We start from the raw sequence: 17,672 nt of genomic DNA, 5'->3' as shown, positions 1-17,672 counted from the left end.
TTTTAGACACCTTGATTTATCCATGTTTCAGCACGGTCGATGTCTACATTTATATAGATCACCTTACCAAGAGAGCATTAGTGCACTTAATTTAGGAAGTCAGCACACTGTGCTGTTCCATTTTTCTTTTTTTTTTTCAGAAATAGAGGTGTTTTTGTCAAGCACAATCCAGTTTCCTTCTCCTCCCAGTTATATCATTACTTTCACAATAAAGAACAGTAATAAACTGGATTTTCTGAAGTAAATGTGAAAGATGTTTGCATATGTAATAGTTGCCAGAATGCTAGGGTTCTTCTGGGTGGTTGCCAGTGTGTTGCTATGCAGCATCTAAGGTGTTCTGAGTGGTTGTTAGCATGCTGCAATGTGGTTGATAGGAAATTAATTACTTGTCCAATTTAAAAGAGCCTATGCTAAAATCGTCCCCAAAAATGGCTTGGGTCCCTCATTCATATATTTTTGTGTGCTGTATAGTCGATCAGACAAAAAACTTTTCATGGTTTCACTAGTGACTGATAAATGGTCAATATTAAATTCTACAGTTTTGTGTAAATAAAGGAAAAATAAAACACTAAAAGGAATAAGCTATAAGTGAATTTAGGCATCAAAAAATTATAATGTACAGTATGAAAATTAATATCTATTTCAGATGTCAGATTATATTATATTCAGATGTTACTTTTTTTAAGATTAACTTTAAGTGAACGTTAGATGACGGCAAAGATATACATCCAATATCGACCAATAAATAAAAAAAAAATCTTCGCCAATAACTGATATGATACTGTTATATCATGCATCAGTTTGAAACAGGTTAATTATCTAAAAACAAACCAGATTTTTTTTTTTATTGAAATTAAACTAAAATAAAATAGAAATATTAGATGAATAACTAATAATAATAATAATAATAATAATAATAAAAAAATATATATAAATATATATATATATATATATGACACCTTGATTTATCCATGTTTCAGCACGGTCGATGTCTACATTTATATAGATCACCTTACCAAGAGAGCATTAGTGCACATATATATGTATATGTATGTTTACACTGAAGCAGTAAAATGACTAATTGTAAATAAATACAATCTAACTAAAACTGAAATTAAAAGAAATAACCCTAGGGTTCAAATTTTTTGTTCAGTTTAAGTTGTTCATCTAATATTTCTATTTTATTTTAGCTTTATTTCAATAAAAAAAATGTTGGTTTATTTTTTAGTTTACAGAAAATAACGCATAAACTTCCTAAGTTATAGCTTAAAAAGTAATAGCACACTTTCCTCTCCTTATCAAGCAATATGATTTGAGTTATTACACGTCTGTAGCACAAATATATCTTTCAGTTATGCACTGGAATTAGGTATTTGTTTAAATCTGAGCAGTTGTAATAAAGAAGAAACAGGATTTTTTTTATAAAATTAAGTTTTGCATAACATAAAATAGTTGACTGTTTCATAACGATGGTTCCAAAACTTGTCTTTGGGTTGGATATTTCCTCACAATTCCCTTTTCACATATTTAAAGTCATGAGCATGAAAAGGGGGACTCTGGACAGTCGGGGCGAGGGGAGGGGGGTGCTTCATAATGGCAGGTCTTTCGTCTTGCTCGGGAACTGATAGGATTAACTTTACTTCTTATAATGGAATATAGCATCTTCAGAGGCCTGTGCTTCTTAGGAAGAATGAAAGATCTCTCTGCCAAGACTATCAAACAGTCTTTATATACTCCACCATTGCCTGTTGCCTAGGAGACCAGTGTAATCCAAGTGCTTTCCCCCCTTTTCCTTGGCTCTCCTTTCCCTTTTTCACCCCCTCTCTCTCTGATTGGAGACTCTACTAGCTGGTGCCATTGAGCTGGCCTTCAGACGGACACAGCAGCTGTCAAGAGATGGAGATAAATCTGAGGCAAAGTGCTCTGAAACCTATTGATTTCTCCTGATTACAGAACATTTGGAAAGATAGACCAGTGCAGGCTCTTCTCCACGTATATGAATAATCTGATGCTCGGAGGATCACATATCACACCCTTTAAAGTTGGATGTGTCCCTGTTGGAAGCTTTATTGTGACTACACGTACACATAGTACTCAAATACATCAGTTGAGATCATAATCTCTGCACATTTAGGCATATAACCAATATTTCAGGGGTGCGAGTTTAACTCATCAATAGATTTTCACGTGTCAATGTCATTTTCACGTGAAAAACTGACTTTAGTAAGTTCAACAATCGTAGATTTTCCTGCAGGGCTTGTGTCCTACGATTTATGATGCTATGGTAATTAGAATTGATTGTCTTTGTTTAATCTCACACTTTTGCCTGTTCCCGAGAGACAAAGATGCCAATACACTCAGCTTTTTTAGTTATTTTAGCATCTTTGTAATGTTTGGTAAGGTAAAAAAACATTAGCACACAATTATTTTTATTGTTTTAATTTGTATTATTTTTAGCAATAATAATAATTATTATTAATATTATTATATTCTTTCTTTAGTTGCTATATTTTCCCTTCCTTCATCCTTTTCATTTCCTTCATCCTGTTCATTTCTTTTAACTCCCCTATTTTTCATTTCCATCAGAGCATCTACTGGACAGACCATTTAAGTATTGAATTTCATGGTGCAATTTATCTTTGTGGTTGGTCCAGGTATGGTTTAAAACACGCTGATGGAAAGTTGACAGCTTAATTAGGTGGAGAATGTCAGTTTGTGCTAAGAATAAATGCATTCACTGCTTTCAGAAGAAAATTGAATTTTTTGCCAGGAAAAAAAGACCTTTCCCTCTGGAAAATATTACACGACACAATACAATTCTCCATAGGCCTACTATTCAATTAGTTATCAATAATTATTATAATGGTAACACATAATAATAAGGTTAACAACATTAGCTAACTACATCATGTAAAATGAACTAACAATAAAAAATATTTCTAAAGCATTTATTAATCTCAGTTAATGTTAATTTCATCATTTACTAATACCCGATTAAAATCAAAAATTGTATCTGTTAACATTAGTTCTATCATGACAACTCTCGGAAGATTGTTAGCATGGTAATGGATATGACAATGTTAATGTATTTGGTCTTGGCAGAATATACCTGCTATGCTGCTGCGCCTATAGATTATTGCTACTGCTGTAGATTATTGCTGCTGCTGCAGAGCAATTACAGGAACTTGCTCCTGCCAATACATGCGCCGATACTCTTCTGCAAGTAAGGCTACATCCACATGAAGCCGGAGCTTACCCTAAACCGATCTTTTTTTTTTCCTTGTCTCAAAAAATATGTGTCCACACAAAACCACTGAAACGACTCAAAATTATGTAGTATACATGTCAGACCATTATGTGATGCTGTAATTCTGCCGCAGAAATGCACTTAAAGCAGCGAAGAAGACTTGGAGCATGCGCATAAACCTTACAAACTTTAGCAAAGCTTAGAAATAACACTTTATTTTGGCTCAGTAGCTTCTGCAGCACGAACGCAAGCATGTAGAGTCTGCTATTGCTGTTGTTGGTGCTGTTTCGTGCTGTTAGCGCGTCTGACTAGGGTCGACACGTGGGGTGATGACAGCATCATTTCAGGAAATATACGGATTGCCCCATCCACACGAAAACGCAAAGACGGCATTTTGAGATTTATCCACTCTGGGACCCGGTTTAAAAAAAAATAGCGGTTTCACCTTTCGAAAACGCCGGATCTGTGTGGACGAAACGCCTATCCGATAAAAAAAATGGGCAAACGCGTCTCCGTGTGGACGGGGCCTAAGACATAGTGCTGTTGCACAAATAGCATTTATCAATAACCCATAACAGATCCATACAGGTGGAGCTGGGGAAGGTGGAGGGTTTTAGAGGAACTCTGAAGCACGCTGCAAAATGCTATAAGGGGCTTTCGCACTGAATAGCTCTGTGAACTTAGTTCTAGCTATTGGGATAGTTCCCTGAGAACTAATTTCTCCCCCGGGCCATGTTCCTGGTTGCATTCGCACCGGGAATAGGAACTGTGAAGCGGCCGACAGAGGCGTCTTTAAGCGCAGCATTTACAAATGCTAAAAACTGGTGGATGGAAGATGCCGTGATCAGAGCTGTGTTTGTTATGTGTCGTGGGTTTCGTGATAACGGAGATGGAATGTAAACGTGTAATTTGAGGCGAATAAGAGATGAAATCTCCTATGACAACTTTCAGTATTACATATCATCGGGTGGAGAAAAGAACACAACCCTGCAGACAGGTAAATGCTGTTAACGCTGTTTCCAATGTTCATGAAGTAAATATGTTCACACGGCTTTTAACCAATCAATGTACACTCACGTCACTAATAGTTCCTATAGTGCTGGTTTAAACCCTACTCTGAAGAAAGAGCTCATTTAGTTCCCCCAAAAGGTGTTCCTAGAACTAAAATTGTTCCTAGTTCCTGCGGTGCGAAGACGGAAAAATCCGTGTATTTCACCCAATAGTTCTAGGAACTATGAAAAGGTTCCTCCGGTGCGAAAGCCCCTATAGTGAATGTAACCAGCCATTTAAAAGTATGAGCAACAAGCTCACTGACTGCAGATGTCACATGGACCAATCAGGTTTTGCCAGCATTTGACGCTGTAATCATCATCAGCTTGCGTTAAAGCTTGGGACACATTTAACGACTAGCTAAAACATTCTAAGACTGAGCTCAACACACAAAGACTGTTTCCTTCGACTGAAGCAGATTTATATACTTAGACAAGGCATTTAAACACTGACTGTAAATACCAACTGAACGCAACCGGCTCTGACCTGGTGCGTTTGGGCATGTAAGTATCAAATTACATTCATAATCGGCCTTACAATCGTTAAGTGTGTCCCCGGCTTAAGACCCATCAGCATGCGCAATCTAGACTTTCATGACAGAACTATATATTTAATGAACCTGAACTAACATGAACAATGAACAGTTGTATTTATATTAATTGATGGTAACAAAGATGAATAAATACTGTAACGAATGTATTGCTCATTGTTAGTTAATATTAGTTAATGCATTAACTAACTTAACTAATGGAACCTTATTGTAAAATGTTTTGTAATATTTGTAAGTATTTGTAATATTTGTAGTAGTTTTTTGTTAATTCCATGCTATTAAACACTATATTATAGCAATTTATCTATATTTAATTCATATTTTATTTTGGCTTGTGTATTTTAGGTTTTACTGGTCAAGCTTTTAAACATTGAGACATGAGTGTAAATGAATTGTGAGTCCAATAAATGTGCTGTTTATTTTGTTTGCTAAAACACTCCAAGGGTTTGTATTGTTTGACTTGTGCTGGTACAAATCTTTCCACTGAAGCCAAATACTGTGGGTAAAGAGTCGAGCACTCGCTCTGGGGTTTGCTGCAATCAATAGAGTGTGTTATCGTTTCTTAGCCCTTGTCGGGGGAATGTAGTATTCACGCTGAAAAAAAATCTCATTGCAGCTTTTTGTTAAAGATATTTTGGCACCTTCAAAAAACACTCAATTAACTCAAAGAGATAAACAGCGGTCAGTAGGGACGCCCGATTGCAGTGCTTTTAGTTAACGAAAACGAAACCTCCTGTAAAAGCAACGTCCAGTTATTTTGTTACGCAAAGTTTGAATATGTGACAACACAGTCGAGGCCAGTGTGTGTGTTTTACCCCAGGGCACACAGTATGACTCTCTGTCAGTTATCTGAAGGTCATTACTATTGATTCATTGAGAACACACAGTCTGTCTAACAAAACAGCACACGCTGTCCATCGCTTTGAAGTGCCTGAGCGAAAGGAAATGGCTTTTACTTTACAAAAGCTCTCTGATAGTCTACACTTTGTTCTGTCGCCGTGGTTTGCTGATTGTGTAAATCTCTGACAGTATGAGGATAACTTTAACTGAAATATAGGGCTTAGTAACATGACACTGATTGTAGTCCGTACTAATGAGCTCAAGTAATTTTCCCCTGATATCACTTTCAAAGTGACATTTTGCTGGTTCCTCGTTTTCAGCAGGATCTGTCAGGAGAGCTAATTTATATACTGGGAGCGTTCTCTCACTGTGCTGTGTTTTTTTTAATGCTGAGTTTGTCCAAGTGGTCTGTAGCATCTGTGCTAGCTGTAGTGTGCACTTTTTGGTTTCATGATGCATAATTTCACTAATGAACTGGAGAATGTGAAGGTCAAGGTAATGCAGGTGGTCAGGTTCTCATTTCTTCCCTTACTGTACTGGACCAAACAAACTCTTGCAGCCTTTACCATGTAAGATGTGAATTTGTATTTAAGTATTGAAGTGTTGAATGCACCTTCATATTTCTTCATATTTCTCTCTTTGCATCACACAAATAATACTCGTACAGTTGATTCCAATAAAATTTGGTGTGAGCAAAATTTGGTGTAAGCAATACTGACATAAAATATTATAAAATTAATGTTAATTATTAAATATCTTTCATATTTAATGTTAACATTTAGTACATAATTATTTTTACATATTTATTTAATATATCTTAAATGTATTAAAATATTAAGAATATTTAATAAATATAGATAGTTTAATACATATATATGATCTAATGTTTACTAAATATTCTATATTAATATTATATTTTATATGTCAGTATTACAGTATTGATATTTCAATCCATCATTTTGGATTTTTTTTTTCCAGTCTCACCACAATGCATTCTGGGATTCCATAATCCGTAAAGGATGCATCATGATGCTGCTTTAGAATTTGACCATAGCACATGCTTGATGCCTAAAATGCTGCTGGGATTTGAATACTTTAGACAGACCCTTTTTCAAGAGAAAGAAAAATTAAAAAATGCTGTATTTGTATATTCCTCTGTCCATCATTGAATAGTCATGATTTCTTTCTTTACCTGATGATCTGATGTTTCAGATGTGAAATAAATTAACATTACAAATGGATGTACTAGACAGTAACTGATGTCCATAAATAAGTTTCCTACATTGAAATTCACACACCATAAGTGAACTGAACAAAAAGGTGAATGTAGATGAACTCAAACACTAATTTTTACTACAAGACGGTGACAGCTGAAATCTTTGACCAGTTCTGGCAGCTGCTCTAGTCTTTTTTTGTACACGTTTAGTTGCTTTTTCTTTTTTTTTTTGTCCTGACTAAATATGTCTGTCTGTATTTCTCTTCCTCCTCCACAGAGTATCGGGAAGGGCTCCCTGTGGTGCATAGACCCAGAATACAGACAGAATCTCATCCAGGCGCTGAAGAAGACACCTTATCATCCTTATTCCCAGGTGTTCACCACGCCTCCCACCTCTCCTCAGGCATATCAAAGGTAGGCAACCGGCCCACTAGGCACATCGATCTTTAAACCTCACCAAATATCTCTCTCCATCTCTGTGTTGCACGCTTGTCCCTGTTGGTATCGGTTCGCAGCTGAACCCACGGGCGGCTGCGAGCTGAGCGGAGCTGTCAGATCGAGACCCGGCGTTGGGTTCCGAGAGGCTCCCTCACCGCTCCATTTCATTTTGATCTAGCTAACAGGTCTGCGTGCTCCCAGCCACTCGTCTGTACAAGACAAAATAATTGCTTTACTGTAAAACTCGAACTGGCATATCATCCTTAACAAAGGATATGGAACAAATGGCCACCCATTTGTTCCATATCCTTTGTTAAGGTTGATAGCGCAAGCTCAGTGGCTAGAAAGAGAAAATGGAGATGGATGTTTTTAAAGAGATTGAATTAAACCGGACAGCTCTAGTAAGAGAGATCGGCTGGGGGTGGGTTTCAGGTGTTGCTCAAGCATGGCGAGATGATTAAGGAATGAGGCAGTGAAGAGAGCCGTGCTCAGATGTTTTTGGATAGGGTTTGTCACGACGGCCTGCATTTCTCCGTTCAGCAGTAAGTGCATGCTACAAGCACATTGCTGCCTCATCAAGGCAGAAATCTCACAGCTCGACAAACAAATGCTGAATAAGGTCATTTCTTTTTTCTTTTTTAAGACTTTCCCGCCCAAAACGCATGTGTGCAGGAGGTGAAATTGCACTGTTTGCCAAACTGTGACACAGAACACTGAGTAAAAATCTTCACATACCTGATGAGAACCTTTTTGAGAGGAATGTCAACTGGTTTTGAAAGCTTTTGCACATGGTAAATAAGTCTTTTTAAATAAGAATATATATCATTTATTATGAGAGAGAAATCGACTAAACAAGTGTATTACCTGCATCTGATACAGCATTCATTTTTCAGGTTGATGTCTATAATAATTATATCCATTATAAAACATCAGTTTGAATGTCCACTGAGGAAAGCGTCTTTGTCCTTTTAAACGTTGAAGGGATTTCCCACAGCGCTAAAACATGTTTCTTGTTCTGACTCACTCATAATGAGAGTCTTTGCCGCCATCTAATGTTGTAATAATGTAACTTTCACTGATACTATTGACGGAGCCTTTCTCAATAACAGATAGTCCATATTATTTATATAAAATAATATTTATTGAGCAACAATATTTAAATTAACAATAGCCATTATAAAAGACATAAACACAAGCAAACAATCCACAAAAAAAACAAAAAAAAAAACACAAGCAAATAATTTAGTCAAACGTACAAAAGTAGTGCTCTAGTACAGGATTTAAGGTAAAATGTAGCCTAAATATAAAGTTATGAAATTTATTTTCCCCCTTAAACCAAATTGTTTTGTTTTGGAACAAGTAACAGAATAATAAGACCAAAGATATCCCGTTGATATACCCCAAATTAATTATATTTTTAACCACTATCTACATAATAGCCAGCAGCAAATCCCCTGAGCACTGGCCGAGATGAAGCTGTTCTCTGCGGGTACACGAGCACTGAATGGCCGCTGACGGGCTGGAGCTCGCATCTGCAAAAGCATCAAAACAAACAGTAAAATAGGCTCTATGATTAAATATAAGTCATATATTTCAGGTCTAAATGAATACATTCTCACCTAAAAAACTAAAGAAACTACAATTCGTGGTACAAGTGAAGTATTTGTACAAAATATGGTGGATTTGCTCGGCCGCCATGACAGTTGTTTCAAGCAACAGTGAAAAGGTAGGAGTGCTGTTATCACTATATTATCGCACCGCTCTCAGCCACTCAGATTCGGGAACCAGAAAGAACTGTTGTGTATATAAAAAAAAAAAAAAAAAAAAAAAAAAAACATATTTTAAGATTGAAAATGTATTTTTTTGCTCTTTTAAGTACAAGTTTAATTCCAATATCAGTTCTGTAATATATTTTGGCATTGGAAAGTTTAAACAAAATATATATATATATATATATATATATTTTTTTTTTTTTTTTTTTTTTTTTTTTTTGATCTAGCCGGACTGTTTACTGACATACATGCATAAATATTTTAAATAAATTTTGGCCAGAAATTTTTTTTTGCCATATGGGTGTATAAAGACATTTTCAGCATTTCAGTGCTTAGAACCAGCCTAAAAGAAATGTAATTCTGTTGTGCAAAATGTGTTTCGCTAGAATTTCTTTGCTGTGTTTGTGCTGTTACCTAATTTGCATAATTTCTTTAGTGAATCAGGTGCTAAAACAGCGCAGACAGGCGCAGTTCATTCTCAGTGAATTCCCATTCTTATTGAGTGTTTCACTGATAATGTTGTGTGGGAACAGCACTAGGATGGTTATTACTACCAGGTGTTCAAGACTCGAGGCCCTGTGGGAAGAGGAGATCACAGAGGACAGTCCCTCTAGCCTACGCCTCTTCAAAACAACAGCCTATAACAACCTCTAAATGCTATTTTCAAAGATGCAGTCTTAAAAATAAACTTTCCAATTAGAGACAGAAAAGGTTTTACAGCCTAATGCCATAGGAAAACTTTTTTAAGGTCCAGAAAATAAAAAAAATAAAGTTTTAAATAGTTCTAGATTTTGATAAGTGCTGCTTTAAAAATCCCAGGAGAGTTTTTCTTTTTCTGTTTTATCAGATGATACTGATATACAGATCTGAACTTCATAATGTAACATTAGGAACTTTTTTAATCCAAAGAGCCATGCGGCCAACTCAAGAATCTGATGAATCTGATGCAATGTTTACTTGCAGTATAAACTGGGTCTGTAAAAACGAATGGAAGAGGCAAGCCTTTTTTAGCGTATGCCTTTTTAGCAAATCACTTACTCTTATTGACCGAACTTTACCTTATCGAATTAATATTCATAAGTTGCTGAGGTTTATAATATGTGCCGCCCTCTCATTTCAAATTGTTCTGAACGGCCCTGGTGTGTGTGCGTGTAAGGTAGCAGAGATAGCACTGTAGTGTTAGGCACACACAGGCTTGGCTTCCTCTCTCTTTCAGGCCAGATGGTGGATCTGCGTGTAGCAGTGTGTAATAAAGTGTTTATCTGGCCACTGCGGCTCCCAGGAAGCCGAATGAAGCTTTTTATAGCATTCCTAAGGTTCACACGAATCAGCTGAGTCATAGACTGACACACTCCTCTTTTCTGCTAATTTTTGTTAATGCACCACTCTTTCATCTTTGCTTTTTTTGTAATCACATCAATACTGTAGAGATTATTAGATCACACGAGTAAGCTGGGAGCTTCAGCTCTTTTTTTATCCGCATGTTGGTGAGGTAGACAGATGGGATGAATGCATGGTCTATTCTGGTGATGTCACCAGTACCTGTAGATGGGTATGTGTGTGGGGTGGGACTGAGGCAGACACCCTGCCCAAAAAAAATAAAAAATAAATTCAATGGGGCCCACAGCAACAACCTGGATACCCCAGGTATGACCCTTGAAAAGGGGTTCAGGAGATCATAGAAAACATGAATTTTTGGACATCATTTTAGAAATAGAATAGTTTGGTTTACTATGGTTTAAATTCTCTAAAGTTCACAACCCAAAGCTTCTGTTCAGTTTTAATTGAATTAGAATTTATTCAAGTAGCAAACAGGATGCAGAATTGCAATAGAAATGTTTCTTGAGCACCAAATCGTACTCGGTTACTAACGTAACCTCGGTTCCCTGAGATACGGAACGAGTACTGCGTATGGGGAAAGGTCTCCCTTTTTCCCCGCTGCTGAAGCCTTTTTCAATAACGCAGTGTAACTGCACCGTCATTGGTTCACTCATAGACAAGTTGTTGAACCAATGGCGGCGCGGCATAGCTGCGCGGCCTATGGCGACAAAGCGCGCGAATATTCCCGCCGAAATGGGCGGGGTATAGGGCTATATAAGCAGGCGTTTCGCCATAGGATTTCAGTGTCAATCGACTGAAGCGACGACCCTGAGCCGCAGCCTCGTGGCACGGCAAGTGACGCAGTACTCGTTCCGTATCTCAGGGAACCGAGGTTACGTTAGTAACCGAGTACGTTCCCCTTTCGATACTTCACTCGTACTGCGTATGGGGAACGAATTCAACCACGCCGTGCCACGGCTGGGAACGATATAGCTTGCATTTGGCCACCCAGAGGGGGCAAAAAGGACAAGCGGAGGCAAAGCCTAACCGAACCCATGGTTACACTGAAGGAAGATACTTCCTATGGTGGCGTGAAGCGGGACCTGTTGGAAGCCGCTAATCACACCGACAGGACCCGAGCTTGTAAGGTCGGGACATCGAGGTGATAGAACCTGACAAAGGTGGACGGCGAAGACCAGCCGGCCGCCTCACAGATGTCTTGGATGGAAACTCCGTTGGACCAAGCCCACGAGGAAGCCATTCCTCTAGTGGAGTGGGCCCTGACTCCTATGGGGCAATTAGTGCCCAGTGAGGAGTAGCACAGGTTAATAGCATCCACTATCCAACGGGAAATGCGTTGTTTCGAGACCGGAGACCCTTTGGTGCGGCCGCCAAAACAAACAAAGAGCTGATCCGACAGTCTGAAAGACTGTGATCGGTCTATGTAGGTCCTCAATGCCCTGACTGGGCAGAGTAGCTGCAGCTCTGGTTCGTCCGCCGAGGGAGGAAGAGCAGAGAGCGAGATGACCTGAGCTCTAAACGGAGTTGAGAGCACTTTAGGGACGTAGCCATGCCTAGGTTTCAGAACGACCTTAGAGTCACCAGGCCCGAATTCGAGGCATGCAGGGTTCACAGAGAGGGCCTGCAAATCGCCAACACGCTTTACCGATGCTAGTGCTAGTAGCAGAGCGGTTTTTAGTGTTAGGGGCCTGAGGTCGGCTGAACCCATTGGTTCAAATGGGGCTCCTTTCAAGGCCCTGAGGACCAACGAGAGGTCCCAGGAGGGAATAGTGAGAGGGCGAGGAGGATTCAAACGCCTAGCACCTCTCAAAAAACGGATCACGAGCCCGTTTCGTCCCACCGATTGGCCAGCAATAGGAGCGTGGAACGCTGCAATGGCTGCGACGTAAACCTTAAGCGCGTGGAAGGGGCGCGCCCCATTTCCAAGCGTTCTTGGAGGAAAGACAGTATGGAAGATACGTCACTCTCCACAGGGTCTATGTTGCGTGTTGAACACCAATCAGCAAAGACTGACCACTTCTGGTCGTAGAGGCGCCTCGTAGATGGGGCTCTAGCCTGAGAAATGGTATTTAGGACGTCCTCGGGGAGGCTAGTCGGCTCCCATCGAGGGACCAGAGGTGCAGAGCCCAGAGCTGCGGCTGTGGGTGCCAGATTGTTCTGTTTGCCTGAGAGAGGAGGTCCCGTCTCAGGGGAATCGGCCACGGGGCTCTTAGAGAGAGCCTGAATAGCTCTGAGGACCAAACCTGGTTCCTCCAGAGCGGGGCCACCAGAAGGACTCTGTGCTGGTCTTCTCTGATACGCCTGATGACCTGGGGGATCAGTGCGATCGGAGGGAAAGCATAAAGGAGCGTGCTGGGCCATGTGTGGGCCAGAGCATCTACTTCCTTCGAGAAAAATGTTGGGCAATGAGAGTTGTCTTCTGAGGCGAAAGAGGTCTACCTCTGCCTTCCCGAAGAACTCCCAGATCGTGAGGACCACTTGGGGGTGGAGCATCCACTCGTCGGAGGGGATGTTGCTCCGTGACAACATGTCCGCACCCAGATTGTTCCTGCCAGGAACATGAGTCGCTCTAAGCGACTGAAGCCTCGGAAGAGCCCATTCCAGCAGTCGTTTCGCCAGAGCGCATAAGCGGCTGGACGAAAGACCGCCTTGGTGGTTCAGGTATGACACCACCGTCATACTGTCTGACCGAACTAGAACATGACGTCCCGTCAAGTAAGCCTGAAAGAACTGAAGGGCTTTCATCACTGCTAGCATCTCTAGACAGTTGATGTGTAGATGGCTTTCCTCGTGGCTCCACGAGCCGAAGGCCGGTCTGCCCTCGCACACAGCGCCCCAGCCCAAGTTGGAGGCGTCTGTTGAGAGCACCGTCCTCCGTGAGACCGCCTGTAAGGGGACTCCGCGTTGGAACCATACTGGATCCATCCAAGGTTTCAGGGCTAGAAGACAGGCCCGATTGACCTTGAGACATAGGCGGCCGTGCCGCCATGCGCTGGGAGGAACCCGGAACTTCAACCAGTACTGAAGAGGCCGCATCCGAAGAAGGCCTAGCTGCAGCACCGGGGAGGCGGAAGCCATCAGCCCTAGCAGCCTCTGGAAAAACTTCAGAGGGAGATAGGCTTTGTTCGTGACAGATGCCGTGAGCTGCTGAATTGCCAGGGCGCGCTCTGGCGAGACTACTGCCGTCATACGGACCGAGTCGAAAACTGCTCCCAGAAACGAAATTCGTTGAGTGGGGCATAGCGAGCTCTTGGCTAAGTTGACCCTGAGACCCAGGCATTGTAGATGGCTGAGGAGCACGGATCTGTGGCGTTCCAGCTCGTCTCGCGAACGGGCTAAGATGAGCCAGTCGTCGAGGTAATTCAGAACCCGGATTCCCATCTGTCTCAGAGGGGAAAGCGCCGCGTCCATGCACTTGGTGAAAGTGCGGGGAGCCAGAGACAGCCCGAAGGGCAGGACCGTATATTGGTATGCCACCCCTTCGTATGCGAATCTCAAGAATCGTCTGTGACGGGGGCTATCTGGATGTGAAAATACGCATCCTTCAGGTCCAGCGAGCAGAACCAGTCCTCGGGGCAAATGTGCGCGAGGATCTGCTTCAGCGTCAGCATTTTGAACTTCCGTCTCATGAGGGAGTGATTCAAAAGCCTGAGGTCTAGGATGGGTCTGAGACCGCCATCCTTTTTGGGGACCAGAAAGTAGCGGCTGTAAAAGCCTGTCTCGCTCTCTGACGGAGGAACCATTTCCACAGCTCCTTTTTCCAGCAACGACATGACTTCGGCCCGGAGGACAGGCGTCGTCCGGATTGACCGATGTTTGAAGCACCCCGGCGAAGCGGGGGGCCGTCGTGCAAACTGGAGCGAGTAGCCCTGGTTTACGATCCCCATGACCCATTCTGACACATCGGGGATGGCCTGCCAGGCCTCGGCCCGAGTGGCTAGGGGTTGAATAATGTTGGGTGACAGACCGCCGTTGAGAGGGTCGTACACCGCGAGGGGTGGAAGAGGAAATTTGCTCTTTTTGTGATGAGGTAAAAATTTGTCCGCCGTGAAAACGGCGTTTGGAGTGGGCGCAACAGGTGTGGGCCCAGCTGTCACTTGGAGTATGTTTCCCACGCCCGGAAATAAACGAGGCGGAGGGGAAATTACCCGTGGGAGCTTTTGGGGTGGTCCGGTCGTAACGGGACGGTCCCCCATCCTCTTCCTGTCCGACGAATCAGGACGACTTCGGAGGCACCGGGTCCAGCACAATCCTGGGCCGGGGTCCCTGGCGCCTCGGGAAGGGAGGGCGCTTCGCAGGGCGCGAGCGCTGGCGCGATGCTCCTGGGCGGCGCTGCCTGTGTTGCAGGTGGGGCTGGTTTGTTCTGCTGAGCCGGCGCAGTCCTGGGGCGGCTAGACGCAGAAGCGGAGCTGGAGCGCTTAGGCAAGAAATGCCTCATAGCCTGAGACGATTTCTGCGCGGCAGTAAAGCGCTCAGTGAAGCCATCCACTGCAGGCCCGAAGAGACCAGAAGGCGAGACCGGGGCGTCTAAGAAGGCCGTCTTGTCTAGGTCTTTGATCTCCGTTAGGTTGAGCCACAGGTGGCGCTCCAACACGACCAGGCTGGCCATGGAACGACCGATGGCCTGGGCCGTAGCCTTCGTAGCTCGCAGGGCAAGATCCGTGGCGCTGCGGAGATCTTTGAAGGCTGGCGCGTCGATTCCAGACTCATCCAGAGAGCGGAGGAGTTTGGCCTGGAATGCTTGAAATATGGCCATGGTGTGGAGCGCAGAGGCAGCTTGGCCCGCCGAGGTGTAAGCCCGTCCAGCCAGAGTAGAGGTGGTCCGACAGGGCTTGGAAGGAAGGGCCCTCTTCGTCTTCCAACCCACAGCCGCGGGAGGACAGAGGTGAGCAGCCACCGCTTCATCTAGGGGTGGCAAGCGCTCGTATCCCTTCTCCTCGGCGCCGTCGACGGCGGCGGTGAGGGCGGAGCGGTGCGTAGTGTGGAGGCGGGCAGAGTAAGGAGCGCGCCACGACCCGTCAGCTCTTCGTGGACCTCAGGAAAGAAGGGCGCTGAACGCTGGCGAGGTGCTTGGCGGCGGCCTGGCAGAAACCATTCGTCCAGGCGGCTGCGAGACGGCTCCTCTGGAGGGGCCCACTCGAGGTCCAGCTCTTCAACGGCTCTAGACAGGATGCGGAAGAGCTCGGCATCCATGCCCTGGCCATGCTCGATGGGTTCCAAGGGAGGCGGTGGAGCGGGGTCTTCCGGCTCGCCAGCCCATCCTTCCGCTTCGGAAGCCGCAAGAGACATGGAGTCGTCTTGTTCGTCGTCTGTTCCCCCGAATGAGACGAGGGTCACTCGCTTCTGCGGAGGGACGCTGCTCAGGGCGAGAGAACAGAACTGGAGAGAGTTCCCTGGGAGGAGAGGGCGAGGCACGCGGGGGCTGGGCCGGCGTGAGCTCGCTCAACTCCTGGCGCTGAGTCGCTCTACCCCGCTGTCTTTTCCTCGCCGGACCGCGGGAGGAAGGAGACGGGAGGGCGCGAGCGGCGAGATCGCCCTCAGTGAAGAAGGCGACCCGCGAGCGCAGGGAAGCGAGACTCATACACTCGCAGTGCGGGCATGAGTCTCCAGCGGCGCGCGCCGTCTGCGTGGGGCTTGCCCAGGCAAGCGACACACTCGCTGTGTCCATCGTCGTCGTGCAGGGGGGCCCTGCAAGTACCACATGAGTGGCGGGGCATCGTGAGACGCCGCTGCCGTGAAAACGGCAATTGGGTGGCTCTTTTAGAGCGGCGAGGGCCGCGGAAGCTCTTAAAGCGGTGAAAACCGCTGGAAATCGCTCTTTAGAGCGGCGATGACGCCGCGGATGAAGCTCTCAGGCGGCGCGCCGGATGGCGGCAGGGGACGCACAGGAAGCGGCCGGACGCGGGAAGCGGGAGGCGGCGGCTCGGCGACGGCGCTAGAAGCTGCAGTCCGCGAGGGCCGGCGCTTTCTTCCACCGGCGAGTCCAGGCGAGTCCGCTGCGGGAGCCTCTTCAGACGGCGGCGAGAGCAGAAGGCGGCGAGCTTCTTCGGCTTCAGGCGGAGATCAGCGAAGAGAAGTAGATGTCGTCGCTGAAGGAGAAAACACTGAAATCCTATGGCGAAACGCCTGCTTATATAGCCCTATACCCCGCCCATTTCGGCGGGAATATTCGCGCGCTTTGTCGCCATAGGCCGCGCAGCTATGCCGCGCCGCCATTGGTTCAACAACTTGTCTATGAGTGAACCAATGACGGTGCAGTTACACTGCGTTATTGAAAAAGGCTTCAGCAGCGGGGAAAAAGGGAGACCTTTCCCCATACGCAGTACGAGTGAAGTATCGAAAGGGAACAGCATATTACAATAAAAATACATTTTGAAATATAAAATGGGGGAAAAAAAGTTATTTTAAATTGTAATAATATTTCACACCATTACTGTTTACTAAAGAAGAAACTTTTTTTCAAAAAATCTTACCGACCACAATTGACCCTTTGCCAGGAGTTTGACTGACAGGTGATCTAACCAATCATAACGCCGAATGCCATTTTGTCTGACAAAGCAGTCAGGGGAGTTGGTAGATTGGTGGACTTGAACTTGAAAAATGATGTGTACTGACATCTTTCTGTGGTTGAAATGTGGTTCATTCATGTTTATTTGATGAAATAAATTAAAGGGATACTCCACCATTTTTTCATATTAAACTATGTTATTCCCAATATTACAATATTATATGCATATTAAACTATGTTATTCCCAATATTACAATATTATATGCATATTAAACTATGCATATATATTGTATGGCGGAATACCATAGCAAGTGCTCGGGAGCACTTTAACTTGGCGCAGTAATATCTTCACTCGTGAAAAGTCCTCTCACCGGCCCCCGCTCCCTCTCCTGTAAAAGTCACGTTGGTTCTATTGACGGAAATGAGAGGGAGGAGGAGAGGGAGCGGGGGCCGGTGAGAGGACTTTTCACGAGTGAAGATATTACTGCGCCAAGTCAAAGTGCTCCTGAGCACTTGCTATGGTATTCCGCCATACAATATAGTTATCCATTTTACACGCTTAGAAAAGCGCAACGTTTTGTTTTGTCACCGTCCTAGGTCGAGTTACACTACTCGAGTAACTGTATTTAAATAGGGAAAACGTGGAGGTGTTTGGTAGCTTCTCTGCTTGGCCCCTATTGAATGAACTGGGCTAAGCTAAGTGCTAACAA

At 44.0% G+C, this 17,672-nt stretch overlaps 1 protein-coding gene across 12 annotated transcripts in view; it reads left to right on the top strand.

Annotated features, from left to right (window-relative positions):
* foxn3 (forkhead box N3) overlaps window positions 1-17,672 on the top strand; it is a 117,652-nt gene that overhangs the window by 50,691 nt on the left and 49,289 nt on the right. For all 12 annotated transcript variants that reach the window (XM_067367471.1, XM_067367468.1, XM_067367473.1 and 9 more), the window contains one exon: window positions 7,181-7,317. In XM_067367471.1, coding sequence (XP_067223572.1) covers window positions 7,181-7,317 — 137 coding nt within the window. The remainder of the gene's footprint in view (window positions 1-7,180; window positions 7,318-17,672) is intronic.

The sequence above is a fragment of the Chanodichthys erythropterus genome, chromosome 18 (assembly GCF_024489055.1).
Source record: "Chanodichthys erythropterus isolate Z2021 chromosome 18, ASM2448905v1, whole genome shotgun sequence".
Taxonomy (NCBI): Eukaryota; Metazoa; Chordata; class Actinopteri; order Cypriniformes; family Xenocyprididae; genus Chanodichthys; species Chanodichthys erythropterus.
Note: the sequence above shows the minus strand (reverse complement) of the source record. Positions and strands in the feature narration are given on the sequence as shown.